The 19,900-nt window shown below is 50.5% G+C and overlaps 1 protein-coding gene across 4 annotated transcripts in view; it reads right to left on the bottom strand.

Annotated features, from left to right (window-relative positions):
* MCF2 (MCF.2 cell line derived transforming sequence) overlaps positions 1-19,900 on the bottom strand; it is a 49,887-nt gene that overhangs the window by 11,411 nt on the left and 18,576 nt on the right. For all 4 annotated transcript variants that reach the window (XM_056491090.1, XM_056491091.1, XM_056491092.1 and 1 more), the window contains 18 exons: positions 17,363-17,482; positions 16,326-16,442; positions 15,519-15,668; positions 13,454-13,578; positions 12,886-13,000; positions 12,393-12,512; positions 11,181-11,372; positions 9,239-9,430; positions 8,239-8,410; positions 6,043-6,131; positions 5,442-5,530; positions 5,107-5,173; positions 3,341-3,456; positions 3,174-3,243; positions 2,780-2,872; positions 2,040-2,132; positions 1,021-1,146; positions 139-360 (listed from right to left, as the gene is read on the bottom strand). In XM_056491090.1, coding sequence (XP_056347065.1) covers positions 139-360; positions 1,021-1,146; positions 2,040-2,132; positions 2,780-2,872; positions 3,174-3,243; positions 3,341-3,456; positions 5,107-5,173; positions 5,442-5,530; positions 6,043-6,131; positions 8,239-8,410; positions 9,239-9,430; positions 11,181-11,372; positions 12,393-12,512; positions 12,886-13,000; positions 13,454-13,578; positions 15,519-15,668; positions 16,326-16,442; positions 17,363-17,482 — 2,268 coding nt within the window. The remainder of the gene's footprint in view (positions 1-138; positions 361-1,020; positions 1,147-2,039; positions 2,133-2,779; positions 2,873-3,173; positions 3,244-3,340; positions 3,457-5,106; positions 5,174-5,441; positions 5,531-6,042; positions 6,132-8,238; positions 8,411-9,238; positions 9,431-11,180; positions 11,373-12,392; positions 12,513-12,885; positions 13,001-13,453; positions 13,579-15,518; positions 15,669-16,325; positions 16,443-17,362; positions 17,483-19,900) is intronic.

The raw sequence follows: 19,900 nt of genomic DNA, 5'->3' as shown, positions 1-19,900 counted from the left end.
TGGACAGGGCAGCACAGCCTCAGCAGCAGAACCAAGCCAGGACACCACAGAAAGTCCCTCTGGCTCTGCAGAACTCCTGCTCTGCAATACACACTGCTGTCTAAAACACCCTTAAAAACAAAAATCACACCCCCTTACTTTCAGGAAGTGCTTGAAGCTGTAAGATGAGGTTTTGTCATATCCATCCCCGTGCTCCTCTCTCTTCTTGCAGAAGACCAAGGCTTTCTCATACAGGAACAGGTGCCTCTGCATGGGCTTGAACCTGGCCAGATCCTTCATTTTTGTTGGCCCTTTTCTGTGTCCTGTCCAAACACTGAAGGATCCCTGCATCAACACCTTCCCCAGCTCGCTCAGGTCACCCTGGGGACAGCGTGACAAATAAAAAACAAAGGAAAAAACGTCAGTGCAAATGTAAGGGGACTCTGCAAACAATGATGGGACAGGGGCAGCTCTGCTCCAAGGCACGTCCCTCCAAGAATAGATCTTCCTGGAAGGATCAGAGTGGAGTGAGGAGCTGGTGCCAGGGGAGGACAGGCTGCAGCTGGGCTAGGCAGTCAGAAACTGGGAGAACTAAAGAACAGAAAACCATCCAGCTCCTGTGCAAGAGCACATCAAGGGCTCTGGCTACTTCAGTGGGACAGGGAAGTGAGATGTGAGCCTGAACTGAGGTACCAGAGGATGGAACTCTCCAGGAGCCCAGGCCTGGGCTCAGCAGCTTCCCTGAAACCCCAGAGAAGAACCACCCCATGGGAAAGGTTCAGAACCAGCCTCAGAGAGTTGTTTATTTAATGGGAAATGCTGTGGGAACAGCCCAGGTGGGTTATTGGGTCAGAACACAGAGGGGAACAGTGGGAAGATGCTCTGGAAAACCACAAGGTGGCAAGTGAGGCACTGTGCAGCTCTGGAAACTCCCAAAGCCCTGGAAGCAGAGGGAGCACTGTCACCTGGCAGGGGCACCCCTGATCCCACGTTCTGGACACCCCAGTGCCCCCCAGCCCTGCAAGGGCTCTCCCTGCTCACATCATATCCTGTGATTGAAATCTGATGCATGGAGTCATTGACTGACTTCAGCAAATCCAGCATTGCAACCAGAGCCTCTTGCAGCTCCTGAACCCCATCACAGCTCGTGCTGTACTTCAGCAGCTCCTGGAAATAGAAACAGGAGAGCACATGTTTGCACTTGAACAAAGCAGAGTTTTCCACCCTGCCCAAAGTTTCCAGTGCCCAGAAGTGACCTACACTGAGTTTCTTTTTTCCTGTCACTGGAGAAAAGGCTCCCTCTAAAGTACAGCCAGTATGAGTGTGAACAGCTCAACAAGGAATGGCCAATTTTAATGTGTTTCCTTAAGGACAGTGTCAGCAGAGAGCAGCATCACATTCTTCTGATTCCTCTGTCTGTGTTTTCCTGCTTGGTAAGATCTGGCAAACAAGGCTCAGACTTTTCATCAGCTGCCAATGCCCTCAAATGAGCTTGCAGCAGATGACTGTCTTCAGACTGGCAGACACAAGGAACAGAATTTATAAAATCCAGAGCCTTCAAGTCAGTAAATGGAAGACAGAATTCATTTCCACTCTCCTGTGCCCCCCCACAGCTGCATGTATTCCCATTCAAGAGGCCAGAAGGTGGTTCAGGAGCTACTACCAAGTGTTATTCAGAATAAGAATGACTGCACTGCCCTGCCTGAGATGGGGGCACATAATAAATGCATTAAAGATTACAGGTGCTATCAACACCTGAGGAGAGGAGATGCAACAATATATTTCATTCATCAGATTCTCATGATCATCTCTGGCTCATAAGTGCTTCTGTAATTTTGCATCTCTGAACAGATTCAGAGTCTTTACTTTAAAAATGTTAAAGCACTTGTTCCTTTTTCAAGTGTGTGAACATTCATCTTCACAGAAAATCACTTCAGGAGAGGCCAAGATAAGCAGTATGTCATCCAAAGCTTGTGCTGATTTACAGGTAAGCTTTAATTGAAAAATAAAACAAATCTAATCCACCAGCTGATGGCCTTTGAAAGCAGAACATGAAATACCTTCAGCAGCAGCTGGTACTTTGTCAGGCGCTGCACTGGCTTCAGCAGATAGGAGTCCAGCCCCAGCTTGTGCTCCAATTTTCTTTGGCATTCCTGGAATACAGAACTCAGCCTAAGTTTTGCACCATCTGTAAGTAGTTATTCCAACAGCATTCCGTGGGCTTGGATGACTTCAAAGGCTCCATGTCAGTGCTGGATGGTGCCCACAACCACAGAAATATTATAACAAGGAAATAACACAGCCAGTGGATCTGCCTTGTGCTCCTGGGGCACAGGAACCTCCAACATCCCGTTCTGTGAGCAATTAGTGTTTAGTTTATCCCACAAGAGTAAATAAAATGCAGAACTATGGGCTGCTGAGGAGGGGTTTAGGATTAGGAGTGTCCCACAGTGGGGCCTGCCTGGGTAGGAGCAGCTCACCTGGATAGGAGCAGCTCACCTGGAGGAAGGAGCAGCTCACCTGGATAGGAGCAGCTCACCTGGAAGAAGGAGCAGCTCACCTGGATAGGAGCAGCTCACCTGGATAGGAGCAGCTCACCTGGAGGAAGGAGCAGCTCACCTGGATAGGAGCAGCTCACCTGGAAGAAGGAGCAGCTCACCTGGAGGAAGGAACAGCTCACCTGGATAGGAGCAGCTCACCTGGATAGGAGCAGCTCACCTGGAGGAAGGAGCAGCTCACCTGGAGGAAGGAGCAGCTCACCTGGAGGAAGGAACAGCTCACCTGGATAGGAGCAGCTCACCTGGAAGAAGGAGCTCTCGGAGCACTGCCTCCACAGGGACTCAGAGCGGGGTTTGTTCTGGCAGTACTTCTCATACATCTGGAAATCCTCCCTCTGCAAGGCAAGCCAGAGGCAAATCACCCCCAGGGACCCAATCCTGCCTCATTTGGGCAGCAAAGGAGCCAACACCAGCCTGGGTGTGCTTTTGTCTCATTCATGTCTAAAAGGGACAGATTTGGGGAAAAAGCACAGCTGGGGATCACAGCATGGTCAGGACAGCTGCTCTGCCCCATCTCTGCTGCTCCTGAGGGCCAGGAGCCTCTCACTCAGCATAACTGAGGTGCTGCAGAGTGTGACAAACCAGCAGAAACACTGGCCTTCCAATCTCCTTTACACAGGAAAATGATTCACCCACCCTGTCCAGGAAACAACATCCCACTCTCTCAGGTGCTCCCAGGCAGTTCTCCAAACTGTGCAGGAAAATTCTGCAAGAGATGGGAGAAGGGACAAAAGCACAGCAGTGAGCAGGTGGGGCTGGCACCCAGCATGGCAGGGCAGCCTGGTGGCAGGGGAGCACCATACTTGTTGTGGAACTCGTAGATCTCGGGCATGTTCCCAAAGAGAACATCCTTCCTGGTCCTCAGCACGGGGGGCAGCAGGATCAGCATGGCAGGATTGTCCATCTCAGCTCTGTAGCCCTGCCAGGTGCAAAAGGGTCACACTCAGCTGCCACTGCCCAAGGGCAGGTGCAAAGGGGACACGAACACACTTTCAATGAGATCCCTGTTTCTCAGTGCAATTTCCCCTTTGTTCCAGTTTTTGGTCTCTAAACCCTTCTCTTTCAGTCCCTGGGCACACAGGGCTGTGGTGCAGAAGGGGATGGTGAGGGACAGCTCCCGTGGGGCTGGCAGCACTGCAGAGATTCCCAACCCCCAGAGGCAGAGCAGCCTGACCACAGCAACCCTTGTGTGGGGAGAACACTGAGCAGTGAGTGTGTGTGGGCAGCTCCACACAGAACCACTGCAGGAGGGGAGCTACAAACCAGAGACAGAGCCAAATCCTAAATCAGCCTTTTGGCCCCTGTGCAGTGCTGAGCACTCAGGTCTTGCTCCCCCCAGTGCTTCAGGAATTCTGGGCTCTGTGGCTCCACCTGCTCCTTGGAATCCTGGGCTCCCAAACTGGGGAGAGCTGCAAGGGACAACACTGAAATTCAAATTGTTGGGTGGAACTAGGAAATAATGTAAAGCCCCCTGAAGTAACAGCCCATCACTGCACCAGGCATGGCAAATTTCCACTTCTTCCAGGGAGAAGGCACAGGCAGAGCTCAGCACCATCAGTGCAAAGAGGCCCCAAAATTGCCATTAGCCAGAGCTCAGGCTGGCCCTGCTGCTCAGCAGGGACTGAACTGAACTGAGAACTTCTAACATGAACAGCAAAACTGTGTTCAGTATGTACAGCACATCTCCTCTGGCTTTCCAAACTAATCTCTCACACTCACTGTGGCTGAATCAATACTCCTCATACTAAGCAGGTATTTTGCACTTGATTAAAGATGCAATAGATGATAAGTATCTGGAAAATTAGTCATTTTTATTTAAGGCCACAAGCAGGTTTCCCTCCTTAAAGGAAATACTGTTTTCAGAAAACTGAGGTTTATCTGTCCATTTTTCTCCCTCTAGACTCGATGTACACAGCAATAAATCTGTGTACCTGCCAACTGCTTCATCACTGAGAGTGTGGTTTAACAAAAAACCCAATCAGGGCAGGGAAATTACCTGTAACTACCTGCAGTCCAACAGATTTATACCCTGCTTGCCCCTGGGTGAGAGAATGTGAGAGGGGAGATATTTAGCAGCCAACTTGTTTTGGCCATCAGCAAGAGTTATTTTGGAATAAAGTAGTAATGTCTAAAATGACAGTATGAGAAATCATTATCTGCTTTCTGAAGTAACATGCTTCATACAGTCACACACTGCACAGTATGGAGACAGAATTCTCCCAAGGATTAAACACAAGCTGCTTCCTTTTGTCTCCTAAAGGTAAAGGAAATGAGGGAACCGTAAAAAGTAACAGCTTTTTGTATATTTTACAGGCTCTGCCAGGGCTAATTACCAGTGCTTTGTGTACAAACAGAAGGATTCTCCTGCACTGAGATGAAAAGCTCATCCTGACACCAGCTGTTCCTGCAGATGCCTCCAACAAAGAAAACCTAAGGAGCAAACCCGAGCATTTATGGACCTGACAGCCTGGGGACAGCCCTGCCCTGCCCACCTCTGCTCAGTTTTTGCACAAGCCACCAGGGAAGAGCAGTGAGCAGCCTGGAGAGTGACCCTGGACAAGTCACTCACCGTCAAAACAGTGAAGAGCTCCTCCACATACACCCTCTCTGTCTCTATGAGCTCATTTATCACATGGCTGAAATGGAAACAAAAAAGAGAAGTGCATTATTTTCATGGCTAGAAAAAGCCCCACAGGTGATCAGTGCAGTTCAAGGAGCCCAAAATACTGTGTGATGTCATTAATACTGTTGTGTGACGTCATTAACAATGTGTGATGCCATGAATAACCAAAAGCACAAGAGGTGACACCTGGGACAGCTGGAGGAACGCAGGGGTGGGGCAAGGATTGGGTTCTGGGCAATGCTTTCCATCATTGAGGTGGTGGAAATGGGCTGAGTGCTTACCCTTTCAGTATCTCTAAGCTGTCATCACTGTCTGAAATAAAATACTGCAGGGAATTCCTCTTCTCCTGGTAGTCGTGCATGACTTCAATCTGCAGGAGAAACGGGAGGAGCTGCAGGAGGAGGAGCCCAGCCCTGGAGCCAGCCAGGAACCCCTGGGGAGGATGAAATGTGCTCCCCACAGGAACCCCCTCAAAGGGAGAAACGTGCAGTGGGCAGCCAAATGCTCCCAGCAATGACCCTGCTACAGAAAATCTGAAAATACTGGTAACAGAATTCATGGGGCCAGAGAAGAGTTCCCACAGGGGAAATATCTGTGGATGGGATATTTCCTAACACACACCTCTTATGTAGGAATAAGCTCAGGGAATAACACAGGAAATTGGTATCCAGATATTGGAAAATCAATCCAAGATAGAGCTCAGGGGTTGGACTAATCCAACCAAACCATATGGATATAAAAGGGTTTGGCTTTGCTTGATTTCTTTTAAAAGGAAAAAAAATATAAAGAAATCATCTCCAAATCCAAAGCACATTCAATCTTTAGAGCAGTTTCAGTTTTCCAGTGTATAAAACTAACTCAGGTTTCATGAATAATTCTTACCTTGCGAGAACTTGGAGTTTTTCTTGAAGTTTTCTTCCCAGGGAGAGAGAGATCAAATGAAAATTTCAAACTGGAATTAAAATCTACACCTTGAAAAAAAGCAGAATTGCATAATGTGCATCTATAGTGAAGGAGAGTCTTCAGACAGAAACTAATAAATCAGGAAGAAAAATGGAATACACTTTAAGAATAAATAATTAGCTAGCCAGCACTAATAACAAACTGAGAAAATAAAGAATATTTCTCCCAAACAATGCTGATTCCACACAGCACGTCACACGGTCATGAAGGCCAGAAAGTGCAAATATTTAGAAAAAACAAAATGCCCACTAAGGGAACACAGCAATAAAACCCAACAAGTCCCTGAAGCCTGAGCATATGATAACAGCAAAAACAACAAAAGCAAATAAACCACACAAAAGAACATCCCCTGCTAGGACACTGCTTTAAAGTCCTTTTATGAGTGTAGGGCAGGATGCTCAGCTGCAATAAACTGTTTCCCCAGATGGACTGGTATTGCCAGAGGTGGGCAAGCTTCTCCTGCAGGAGTGACTCTGCCAGCCTGCAGGGACACTTCTGCACAGCTCCCTGAGACCTCAGGGTGGGAGAGATTTACCCTCCCCACCCCCAAAACGTGGTTTAAAAATCAGAACCACATTTCTCAGACAGGCTTCAAATCCAGGGCAAAGATAAAAGAGGAGGCACCCATCCTCAGGCAGAGGAAGGGAGGGAAGGGGGCACAGAAACACACAAAGAAAGGAGCAGAGGAGGAAAGTGATGTGCTCAGAGCTGGTTTGGTTCCAAGCCTCACCAAACCCATCCAGAGCCTTTGGCACTGCCCATCACACCAGCAGCTGCAGCAGTCTGATGGCTGCTATCAAACAGACTTCATTAAAAAGCTCTCCTGTGTGATCCACCCAAAGAGGAGCCTTTTGTCTCTGCCACACTGATCATTCCAGGCAGGATTCATGGGGACACCTGTGCTGTGCAGGTGACCAAGTGCCTCTGCTGCAAAAACGTGTCCCATAAAGGATGGAGTAAATCCAGCTGAGTGGTGATCTCACAACACCCCACAGAGCTGGCCACCCAGCTACCCACTCCTTAGGTCAGTAATTTGTCTTTGACCCCTTCCTAAAAAGCTGGAAAAGCTGTGCTGGGTAAAATGGGCAATGCCCTACTTTAAACACTCAGAGCTGTTTTACTGATTGAGGAAAGGGCTGCAGAAGACAATGTGCTTTAGAGAGGGTGGCATCAGCCTGGGAGGAGGAAATCTGGGATTTATTTGCTGCACTGGCTGCATCTTGAGTAGTTTAATTTCCCTCACTGCATCCAGCTTCACTCCCACCCCTCCACTTGGCTATTTACATTTCTCAGTGCCTGAACTGAAGCTGCTTTGGTGCTATTAGACACCTGCTACAACTCACCACAACCAATATCTGTTAATTCAGCATAAAAACCTTGTGCTAAAACACAAATGTTTAATTGCTTTTATGTTGTCAGATGGCTGAATTTAATATTCTGACATAATTTAGCAAGTCCCTGGTTGAAAATATACAGATGCTACTTTGAAATCTCAACTCTGCCTGATACACTCAGGGCTGCTAAGGATGAAAGGTGGAATATTATCATTTAAACTAACATGGTGCCACATCCCATTACCAAAACTAAGGCAGAACATCCAGTGACCTCAGTTCAGCAAGAATTTGTTCCTTTATGGGCATTAATTATTCCACAACTGGGATTTAAGGAAGACATCCTAAGTAATCAAAAGCTCATTTCTCTTTATGAGATTTGAGCTCCTCATTTCTCCAGACTCCCTTGCAAACATCAGTCTAACTTTGTGTCACTTCCAGAGAATAGGCAAGCTAATAAATTTATAAGCCCTGCCCCTTTTTCCCTGCAGTATTAATTCACCAGCTCCCAGCCCAGCCAGAAAAGCAGGACTGGAGGTGTGAAGCACTTACAGCTCTTTTTCACTGAGCAGGAAGTGGAAATAAATAACAAGCAACCAGCTTCATCCTCCCCACAGGTATGGGAGAACGGACACAAATATTGGAATTAATAAATCACCTGAGATGTATTTAACACAACCCAATAACTCTATCTGCCAGCAAGGCTTAGTTGGCTTCTCAACACCATCCTCAGCCTTACTCTTCCTGCCTTAAAGCAGAATTCCACAAGTGCACAGGCCTTTACCATGTTTAGGAGAGAACAAGGGTGACTTGGATCTGGGAGGGGTCTCTGGGCGAGGAGCCACCAGCTGGACGGGCCGGACGTGTTTGTCCAGCAGCCTCCTGAAGCAGGAGCGGCGGCTCTGGAACAGGCTGCGGACGTTGTCCAGCTTCAGCTGCACGGCCTGCACCTGGCACTGCAGGGACACACACACACACAGAGTGGACTGACTCAGAGCAGGGACTCCACAGGTGACACTGTGCTGGGCTGGTGTGGCCAGAAATGTGAATTCAGAAATCTGTTAACCCAGCTGGGGCAGTGCCCCTGATCTCCTGGCACACATTATCTGCTCATGGGCCATCTTTAAACCAGCTGGGCAATCATCTTTATCTTCCCACAGCCCATCCTCCCTCCAGGAGATATCTCCTGTTCATGGCCACTGAGTCCCAGGGCATGACTGATAAAATTCCATCATCCCACTGGGAGATGCTCCAGCCAGGGGAGCAGCCAAGCCTTTCCTACCCAGATAAAAACTGAGATTTGGGACACCAAGGGACCTTCTTTGCAATGGATTCCAGAGGAAAACCAGACCTTTCCACATCATCCCTGGAGCTTCAGAGGAAACTGCACCTTCTCCAGGAGCACTGCTCCAGCTGAACCACATCTGCCCCTGCAGGAGGATGCAGCCACCATTGAATGGGACTGCTGCCAACACCCTGACTGACTGACAGGTGTCAGCTTGGATTCTGACTCTGGCAGGGTTGGGATTGTTCTGTGTAATACTGCATTTCTATTTTAATTTTCCTAGTAAAGAACTGTTATTCCTAATTCCCATCTCTTTGCCTGAAAGCCCCTTAATTTCAAAATTATAATAATTTGGAGGGAGGGGGTTTACATTCTCCATTTCAAAGAGAAGCTTCTGCCTTTATTGACAGACACCTGTCCTCCAAACCAGGACAACAGCACTGCCACAGGTCCAACCCTGCTTTTCACTTGTGTGACAAGGAACTGGAGCCTTGCTTACCTTCAACTCAGGTGTTAAGACTGACTCAAAATCATAGTATAGGGCTTGGGGGTCACAGTTCAAGTAGGCTGAAGAGCTTTCAAGAAATTTCTCTATGTCCTGGAGAGCTTTCTGAGCACCTTCCTTAGACTGGCACTTGTCCATCTGCTGGTTGGCAAGCAGGTAGGCACCTTCATCACAGCACTGCAGAGCCTGGGGACAGCACGGGACAGGGACCTCAGTGCCAGCTCAGTGCAAGGAGGCTCTCCTGAGGAGCATCCCTGACTGCACCTGCACACAGCTGAGCAGCCCCCAAATCCCCCAGCACTCACTGTGCTTTCAGTACAAAGCACAAAAGCCTTTTTTCTTCTGTAAGGTAAGTGCAGTCCTCAACAGACCCAGGCAAGTTGCTCCTGTCCCTGGCTGACATCAGTGGTGCACCTGATTTTGAGATGTACCAGTGCACAGCTGACCCCAGTGACCAGCAGTGCTTATTTCTCCAGCTGGGAAAGCTGCAGTGGGCACTGTGGGGCTTACAGGGAGGCTGGCAGGTTCCTGGGGCTCAGTGCACCCTGGGCTGGGGGTGCTCAGGGTGAGAAATGCTCCAGCCAAGAACAAGAGAGTCTCCAGTGCTGGGAACAGCAGGGCAGACGTGGAGAGCAGGACCTTGCTGTGCCCCAGGCACCAGCCAGGCCTGGAGGAGCCCAGCAGAGACCCCTGTCCTGCAGCTGAGAGGCACCAAGGAACTGCCTGTCCCCCCAGGGCTGCACCATGCTGAACTGGAGCACACAGAGAGGAAAATGAGCTCCCCAAAACAGGGAAATGGAACAGGGTCAAAATTCACTATTTTTCTTAATTGGCCTCGAGCACATTGCAGCCGTGTGCCTTCTGGCCTAATTAGTGTGAATTTCCCTAAATGAATATTTGATGCTGATTAAGATATCAAGGAGTGTTGGAGCCACATGACTCCACTTCCATTCTAGCACACAGCAGCTGTGCCTATCCACCAATCTGTCACCTTATTTTACACCCAGCCATGTTCACTCTCAATAAATCACTCAGAAAAAAGTGCTGGTGTTTATGTGAAAGCATTACCTGTGTCACACTGGGCATGGAAAACCCCAAAGTCAATTAATGCAGCATGCAAGCAGGACCAGAACTTGGTGCTCTGTGGAATGCCCAGCTCCTTCTGCTGTGCTCACAGCACCAGCTGGGACCTGCCCAGCCAGGGGAGGGGTTGGAACTCCTGTCTACCATTGACTGCTGCAGAAATGTGCCCCTTGCAGCAGGGCTGGCCCCAGGGAGGAGTGTCCCCAGAGCTGTGGGGGCTGTACCTGCTGCAGAAATGTGCCCATTGCAGCAGGCAGAGGGGTGCCCAGCCCTGTCCCAGAGCTGTGAGGGGCTGTACCTGCTGCAGAAATGTGCCCATTGCAGTAGGGCTGACCCCAGAGAGGAGCTGTCCCCAGAGCTGTGGGGGCTGTACCTGCTGCAGAAATGTGCACACTGCAGCAGGCAGAGGGGTGCCCAGCCCTGTCCCAGAGCTGTGGGGGCTGTACCTGCTGCAGAAGTGTGCACATTGCAGTAGGGCTGACCCCAGGGAGGAGTGTCCCCAGAGCTGTGTGAGGCTGTACCTGCTGCAGAAACGTGCCCATTGCAGCAGGCAGAGGGCTGACCCCAGGCAGGAGCTGTCCCAGAGCTGTGTGTGAGGGGCTGTACCTGCTGCAGAAGTGTGCCCATTGCAGTAGGGCTGACCCTGTGGAGCAGTGCCCAGCCCTGTCCCAGAGCTGTGTGTGAGGGGCTGTACCTGCTGCAGAAACGTGCCCATTGCAGCAGGCAGAGGGGTGCCCAGCCCTGTCCCAGAGCTGTGGGGGCTGTACCTGCTGCAGAAACGTGCCCATTGCAGCAGGCAGAGGGCTGACCCCAGGCAGGAGCTGTCCCAGAGCTGTGTGTGGGGGGGCTGTACCTGCTGCAGGCGGGTGTGCAGCTCCAGCGTGCCCTCCAGCTGAGCCCGTTTGCCGCCCAGCCCCTCGGCCAGCAGGTCGCCGTGGTGCCGCAGCTCGTTGCACTGCTGGCAGATCAGGTTCAGGGCGTAGTGGTGGTTGGCTGCCAGCTGGTGCCCGTGCAGGATCACCACCTGAGCCTTGCCTATCAGCTCCTGCAGGGACAGGACACACAGCAGTGACAGCACGCTGCCCACAGGTGCTCTCCCACCGTTCAGGGACACCCGGGGTGACGGGGGTGCCACCAGCACTGGCGCCTTACCCAGGAGAAAATGGTACCCCCACCATCTGGGAACACAGACCTCTGCTATCCACAAAGAGGATGAAGAATAAAACAGCATTTCAGCAAACCAGCAACACTGAGTGGCTGCAGGCAATGCACCACTGCCCCTCCAGGCACTGCACCCCAGATAAACTGCAGCTGAGGTCCAGGTCAGGCCCACTGTGTCCCAAGCAAAGGGAATGGAGTAGTTCAGGTTTATGTGGATGCCAAGAACACACCATCCCCTCTGCACACCTCAGAGTAATGGCCATGGCTTCTCCAGGGCTGGCTTCCCTGGCATGGCTTTTGATCCTCCTCCCTCCCTCCCTCCATAAACATTTATTCCAGCAAGCCTCAGACCTCTCTCTAGAACTCTTCTGTGCCCAGATCCCTCAGGATTTCTCTGCTTACCCTGGCCCACGTGCCCAGCACATCCCTTTGCAAAGGTCACCTCCTTAGCTGGGCTCCTGTGAATCATTTCACTTCACTCTTCTTTCCCCTACATCTCCCAGTCTTCACCCATATGTTATGTTCAAGACACAGACACGTCAGAATACAACTTTTTTTGCAACTCCGTGTGCCTGGCAACAAGTTTCTGCCTATTAGCATAGCTAAAGCCCTTAAAATATAAATAATTCTTCTCCCAGCTTATTAAATCCCACGCCTCCCCCACGTTCAGACATTTATCTGTTCCGGATTTTCACGGTGGCTCAGCAATTTATTTTGACTCTGATAATTAAATACCCTGTTTCTGGCTCTCAGAGTGATCCCAGCGTGGCTGCTCAGAGCAGAGACATGGAATCAATCCTTTCCTGCAGCCCTTACCAGCAAATTGCACCAGAACCTCCTGCCACAAACACAGAATGTGGCTCCTGTGTTTCATCAGTGCAGCTTCTGTGCAAGACCAGCTCACCTGAGCCAAGCCATGGAAATGCTCCAAGTCCTTGAGCCTCTGCTTCACCTGGGGGATGCTGTCACCAGTGTCAGGCAGCTCTGCCTGCTGGCCCATTAAAAACTCAATGGCATTCTTCACCTAGACACAGAGAAAAAGCTGCTGCAAAAGGGTACAAGGCACAGGCAGGAAATCACTCTGAGCCCAACATTAATCACACCTGAGCTAGGATTGCTAAATCAAATAATACAACCAGTGTCCAAGAACCGATTTCTGAATTCAAAGATGCTTCCATCAGCAAAACACACACGACTGCAGGGCAGTGGAACCTGAATCAGGAAGCACAGCCACCTCCCCAAGCTAGCTAGACCTGCCACAGTCAGGGAACAGCAGCAGAAATTAAACCCTCAAAAAAAAAAAAAAAAAAAGAAAAAAAAAAAAAAAAAGCATAAAAACTTTTCTCCATCAGATCTCCAACTCTCCCTTCTGCCAGTGGAAGCACATCTGATCCTACCTCTTGAAAACTCTGCTCAAACTTCCAGAGTTGCAGATATTGCTCCATTTTTAATTGGTGTTTCTCCCAGAAGCCATCAAAGGCAGTCTCCATCTCATGCAGCTGACCAAGCAACCTGGGGCACAGAAAAGGACAGCACTGGAACAATCTGCAGACAGAGGCAAGCAGAGAGGGACAAGTCCCAGAGATCCCTCACACAGGTTCCTCTGGACCAAAGGTCTCAGAAAAGTCAAGAGACATGTACATATTGTATATATTGAGAGGATCTCAGAGACTGAATGAAATCATCCCTGCAGAGGACAGCACCTGTGTGAGGCAGTTGTTGGTGTCTCCATTTTTCTGAGTAAAACTGGCATGGGAGAGCCCTGCAGCTGCTGCACAGCCTCACCAGAACAGGGACAAAGATCAGAGCAAGTGACACCATGAGAGAAGTCACCCAGCAATTTGACAACTGGAGCACAGTTCTGGTGCCTTGTCTTTGATGGGTGACCTGAACAACACATCCACAGCTACAGAATTGGAGTGTTTCCATGAAAAGTCAGGGGATTTAGGACCATGGTGCACTCACCTGTTCACAGTCTCCCAGTCCCCAGGCCTCTCCTGCTGCTGCTCCTCACTGCACTCCCCAGAGCCAGGCTCTTCAAAGCTGCTCAGAAGCAGCTTTCCCTCCTTTGTGACTGCTGTGATCTCCTCCTGAGTAACACAGAGCATTCCTCATCAGGCTCTGACTGTGAGGTAAGGAGAAGCCATTTTGTGCTCCCCTGTGTGAACAGAAGCACCAATTCCCAACAGACCAAAGGGCTCCCAGCAGATGTTTGAGTCCCTTAAGATGGAATGAGCCCCTGGAGCATGGACTGTCACCAGGCTGGGTGGGAATACATGAACACAGCAGGCCACAGAATGATTCAGGAGGCCAGCACTGCCCCAGCTCTCTCCTGGTGCTCAAGTTGATGTCCCAAAGTGAGATTTTCCACAGCCTGAAGGCTGTGCTTCTCCACCAAGGTCAGGAGAGGAGCATCCCATGGGGAACAGAGCCAGGACACAGCACCACTCACTGCAACCTCACACCTGAAATCAGCAACCCAAGCACAGCCTCTGCTCAGGGGAAGTTTAAACCCCTGGAGTCACCACTGGCATCAGCTGAGGTGCCCCAGAGCAACATGTGCACTGAGTCAAGGGTTTCAGGAAAAAGGCCAAGCACAGAATGAGGGGGGAGAAAACAGAAGCACATGTGGCTGATGAATGGGTGGAGGAGGCTCTGAAGGAGTGACTGTGGGTGGCTCCCCTGGGGAGCAGGCAGAGCCCAGCCATGGCACAGCCTCTTCAGGGAGAGGATGCACAAAGCCCCAGACAGCCCCAGCAACCTGGACACACTAACACAGCTCCAGCAGCACTGCAGGGACTGCCCAGGGCCAGCCCTGTCACTGGAGCCCCTGAGATGGCCCAAGGCAGGAACCCCTGTCCTGTGCTGGTGGCACAGGCAGCAGGCCCAGAGGAGAGCAGGAATGCTGCAGCATGTCACAGACTGCTGTCATTCCATCTCTTACCCCTCACTCCAGAGACCCCTGCTCCTCCTCTGATTCACAGCCCTTCATTATGCACAAAGCAAAGTGCCCTGACTGTCTGACAGGTGGCAGCTTGGCTTTTTCTGATCAGTGTATCAATGGGGTTAATTTCACAGTTACTCTGTTTAATTCATTTCTGTCATCTTTTCTTTGTGCTTGCCACCAGTTTCTGTTCAGCATCACAGCTACATAAATCATTATGATTGACTAATTGTTTGAATTCAGGAATCAGCTGTACCAGTCTTGGGGCTGTCAAGAGAGAGACAAGGACCCCATGTCTTGCTGTCACCACAATCTGTGCACAGTTTCTCATCTGCTTTTGTGTTTCATGGGCTTAGAAGGAACAAAAGGAAAAAGCCAACAGACCTCACTTCAGACAAAAGCCAACGAGTGGTTTTGATATTTGAAATTAATAGATGAGGAATTAAAAGCAACAGATGGACTGTACTGAGTGCTGAGTGCTGCTGGGCTTTCTATGCACATGAAAACACGTGATGGGTTTTATTTCTCCATAGAGCCCAGAGCAGGCACAGAGCCCTACCTGGAGCTGGCAGAGCAGGCACAGAGCCCTACCTGGAGCTGGCAGTGCAGGACAGAGCCCTACCTGGAGCTGGCAGTGCACAGAGCTGTGCTGAGCCCTACCTGGAGCTGGCAGAGCAGGCACAGTGCCCTACCTTGAGCTGGCAGTGCAGGACAGAGCCCTACCTTGAGCTGGCAGTGCCCAGATCAGGCACAGAGCTGTGCTGAGCCCTACCTGGAGCTGGCAGAGCAGGCACAGAGCCCTACCTTGAGCTGGCAGTGCAGGACAGAGCCCTACCTTGAGCTGGCAGTGCCCAGATCAGGCTCAGAGCAGGCACAGAGCCCTACCTGGAGCTGGCAGTGCACAGAGCTGTGCTGAGCCCTACCTGGAGCTGGCAGAGCAGGCACAGTGCCCTACCTTGAGCTGGCAGTGCCCAGATCAGGCACAGAGCTGTGCTGAGCCCTACCTGGAGCTGGCAGAGCAGGCACAGAGCCCTACCTGGAGCTGGCAGTGCCCAGATCAGGCTCAGAGCAGGCACAGAGCCCTACCTTGAGCTGGCAGTACCTCTGGGTGCGCAGGGCCAGGATGTGCTCGATGGAGTTCATGTCCTCGGGCAGCTCAGTCTCTGCCAGCTCGGTGCCAAAGCACTGCAGCAGCTGGGCAATCTCCTTCACTGTCAGAGCAAAGCTCTCAATGGCCTGTGGGACAAGGGACTGCAGTCAGCCTGGGCTTCATGACACCCCTGCAGCCCACCAGCTGTGCCAGGGCAGCCCCTGCTCTGAGAGAGCTGGTGGGATGTGCACAGCACACAGAGAACATCCCATGGTGCTCTCATCACCCTGCCACCAGCTGGGAAAAACAGCCCAGGGAGAACTGACAGTGAACAGCAAGCATGAAAACATCCAGCAAGGCACCACAACTGATTCCTGGCAATATGAAAGGAAAGTTCTTGCAAAGGGAAAGAACCAAACCTAAAAGAAAGTTTTCTGAGTTCTCTGCATTTGGTCAGTATGCAGTAGGCAGTCCCATTACCCATCTTCCCAAACACAGCCCTGATATTAATCACATTAATCACCATTATTAACAGAAAAGCCTATTTAGTATCTCCCATTAAGGGAATTTTAATAAAGATTTACAAAGACAGATCTTTCTGGAGCAGTTTCAGAAGGAGCCTGAGGGAGTCAATCACCCAGTTCCCCTGCAGACCCACCCAAGCCTGACAGCTCCTGGCTCCTCTGCAGGTCTGGTCCAGGAGGGGCAGTGGCTCTGGGGATGATTTCCAGCCCCCCAGTGCTCCCTGCCTGACTGCAAACCTCCCCAGCAGTCCCAGGGGGGCTGGGACCAGCTGCACTCACCGTCCTGAAGACCACCCACTGGCTGTGGCAGTACTCCAGGGAGCCCCCCAGCTCTGGGGTCAGCTGCTGCTCGTCGATGTAGGTCAGCAGGTCACTCACCGAGCTCAGCATGACCACCTGCACAGAAACGGGGCACAGCTGTGGTGGGCATCACCCACAAACACCATAAACACCTGCACAGAAACGGGGCACAGCTGTGGTGGGCATCACCCACAAACACCATAAACACCTGCACAGAAACGGGGCACAGCTGTGGTGGGCATCACCCACAAACACCATAAACACCTGCACAGACACGGGGCACAGCTGGCATCACCCATAAACACCATAAACACCTGCACAGACACAGGGCACAGCTGGCATCACCCATAAACACCATAAACACCTGCACAGACACAGGGCACAGCTGGCATCACCCACAAACACCATAAACACCTGCACAGACACAGGGCACAGCTGGCATCACCCACAAACACCATAAACACCTGCACAGAAACGGGGCACAGCTGGCATCACCCATAAACACCATAAACACCTGCACAGACACAGGGCACAGCTGTGGTGGGCATCACCCCCTGCCCACCATAAACACCTGCACAGGGAACTTGAGCAGGAAATCCTCCTGCACCCAAATCACAGTGGGACAGACCCCCCAGACCCCCTCAAGCCCACCCCAGCCCCCCGTACCGGTAACTTGAGCAGGAAGTCCTGCTGGCTGCACCCAAATCACAGTGGGACAGACCCCCCAGACCCCCCAAGCCCCCTGTACCGGTAACTTGAGCAGGAAGTCCTGCTGGCTGAGCCCAAAGCAGAGTGGGACAGACCCCCCAGACCCCCCAAGCCCCCCGTACCGGTAATTTGAGCAGGAAGTCCTGCTGGCTGAGCCCAAATCACAGTGGGACAGACCCCCCAGACCCCCTCAAGCCCACCCCAGCCCCCCATACCGGCAGCTTGAGCAGGAAGTCCTGCTGGCTGAAGTGAAATCAGAGTGGGACAGACCCCCCAGACCCCCTCAAGCCCACCCCAGCCCCCCGTACCGGCAGCTTGAGCAGGAAGTCCTGCTGGCTGAAGCGGAAGCCGATGTCGGTGAAGGTGCGCTGCAGGAAGCCCGTGGGGCGCAGAACCATCACCAGGTGCAGGTTCCCTGGGAAGGAGGCCTGCAAGGAAACACTGACACTGTGACACCCACCCTGGGCACGGGGCAGGGCCAGCCACAGCTGCCACTGCACCAAAAAGAGGGGGGATAATTCAATTTTTAGGGTTTTTTCTCATTGTTCCTGAGAGCCTTTTCTTATTTTTGAAACAGGAGGGAGATGCTGGAAGAGGTTTGAGATATGGGATGTACCTGCAGCAGGGCTGTCCAGCCCCACTTCCCCTTGGAGCAGGCAGGAGTTCAGCCTGGAGGCACACTTATTATAAACTTTAATAATATAGATACTGTTGATCGTTATAACTTGGGGAGAGAAATTACAACTTAGCAGGGAACAGAGGGCTGGAACACTGAGAGGGATGACAGATTGAGGAAACAAAATTTATTGCCAAACTTGCTAATCATCCCATAACTGCATCGAGCACACTCGTCTTGCCCTTGGTAATTACCAGGCAACATTTAATTTGTGGCAAGAATTTGGAATTTCCTGTCTACACTGCTGGAGCCTTTTTTCAAGCATATGGCTGGCAGGTGCATTTTTAAAATAGAGCTGTGAAAAGGGTTCTTGAGAACGAAAAAGAATCTTTAAGAAAGTAGGAGTTGCATCATTAAATTATGGATAAGCACATGATGCAGAGACTTGAGTTAATTAAGACATGATTTACTCTGAGGTCCTGCCAGGCCAGGTTACATTTCTCTCCTCCTTACATCTCTTCCTCCATGAACATGATAATAACCTCTCTACCAAGGGTGAGAACAATGAACATGTTCAGGTGCTTTGCACTGCAGGGCACTTCACCTGTGCCTACAAAACAAAGATTGGTGGTGTTTAAAACAGGCTGATTCACACCTGAGCTCTGCATCACTCATCTGCTCTGCTTTCCTGGCTAGGAAGGGGCTGGCTGTGGCTTCCACTGCCCACAGCTTCCCTTAGAAATGGACAGTGACTTTTAGGATCATATAAGCCACATAAATCCAATATATTGATCTGCTGTTATTTTAAGTAAGAGCAGGAAAAAAAAAAAAAAAAAAAAAGAAAAGATTGTGAATGAAATGACAAACCCATTCCCTTTGGAAGTCAACAAGAGTGGTGCCAGGGACAAAGACTTGGCACTGGAAACAGCACAAACCATTAAACTCCAGAGACACTGGTGCTGTGCTCCTGCCCCAGCACCTGGGCAGCACAAAATGCCTCCTCTGGAACTGCAGACCACCACAACCCTCTCCTGAAAAATGCAGCAGGAATATCTTTGAGAACAACCAGCCAGAATTCCATCCTCCCTGGGTCTGGTATCATCATTCCCCCCATCCCCTGCCCCTGTCACCCTGTTTGACACAAACTCCCTGCAGGAGGAGCCTGGGTCTCCAAACCCTGCTCCCCACGGGGAAACCTGCAGGTTTTGGATGTCTGGGCCTGGGGAGGGAAGGCACAGCTCCAGGAAGAGGGAGCAGCAGCAGGAGACAAGCACAGCCTGCCCAAATTCCCCTGCACAGGAGGAATCCCCTGAGAGCAGGGATGCCCCTGTGTGGGAAACAGGAAAGGTATAAAACTCTCAGAAAGCTGTGAAAACAAACCTCAGGATGGAGAAATGCAAGAAGGCTGAAGATGCAAGGACTACTGGCTAGAAAGTTGTTAAAAGACTTTGTAACAAAGAGAACTTCAGATTTTTCAGCTGATCTTACACATACAGGATCAAGGTCAGCACTCAGGAGGAGGGACAAAGCAAGAAACACAGCTTTGCAAATGTTACCTAATGTATTCCAAGCGTGGAAAAAAATGAACAAGACAAGGAATGAGCTTGTAGAAAGACAGACACCAACAAGCCATGTCCTGTGCCCTCTCAGAGACTTAAGGGAAAGGATGAAATGTTAGGAAAAAACCTACAGAGACCAGTAATTCCTCAACATAACATTCCTGTAGGAATGTATCTTTTTTAATCCTTGCAACAATTTTAGTTTTTCTCAGGAATGAAGTACAGGTAAATTTCCTGAAAACTGAACTCTAACCATACTGAAGTACTGCTGCAAAAACCCCTTCCCACAATATATTAAAGAAATCAAAGACAAAAGGATCCTTAACCTTGCCTTATGCTTTGTCTAATCATTTGTAAGACCAAAAAGAATCCTGTGCACTTGATAAACCTGGGGTTATGTAACAGAACACCTAAAGAACCCTCTAAAGCTTTGTCCTCTGCAGCACAGAAAGGCAGAGAGCTACCAGCACAATTCCACTAAATCAGGCAGCTGGCAACATTTCACTGTGTTCACTGTCCCACTGACCACACACATGGATGCCTTAAGGCCACTTCAGCAACTTCATAAATGCACATTTAACTATAACCACACAGAGAGCCCTGATTTAATCTATACAGACAGACTGGCTAATAAAGCTCAGGAAAGGTCATGCACTGAAAGCATCACAGTT

This window comes from Oenanthe melanoleuca, chromosome 4A (genome assembly GCF_029582105.1).
Source record: "Oenanthe melanoleuca isolate GR-GAL-2019-014 chromosome 4A, OMel1.0, whole genome shotgun sequence".
NCBI classification, from domain to species: domain Eukaryota; kingdom Metazoa; phylum Chordata; class Aves; order Passeriformes; family Muscicapidae; genus Oenanthe; species Oenanthe melanoleuca.
Note: the sequence above shows the minus strand (reverse complement) of the source record. Positions and strands in the feature narration are given on the sequence as shown.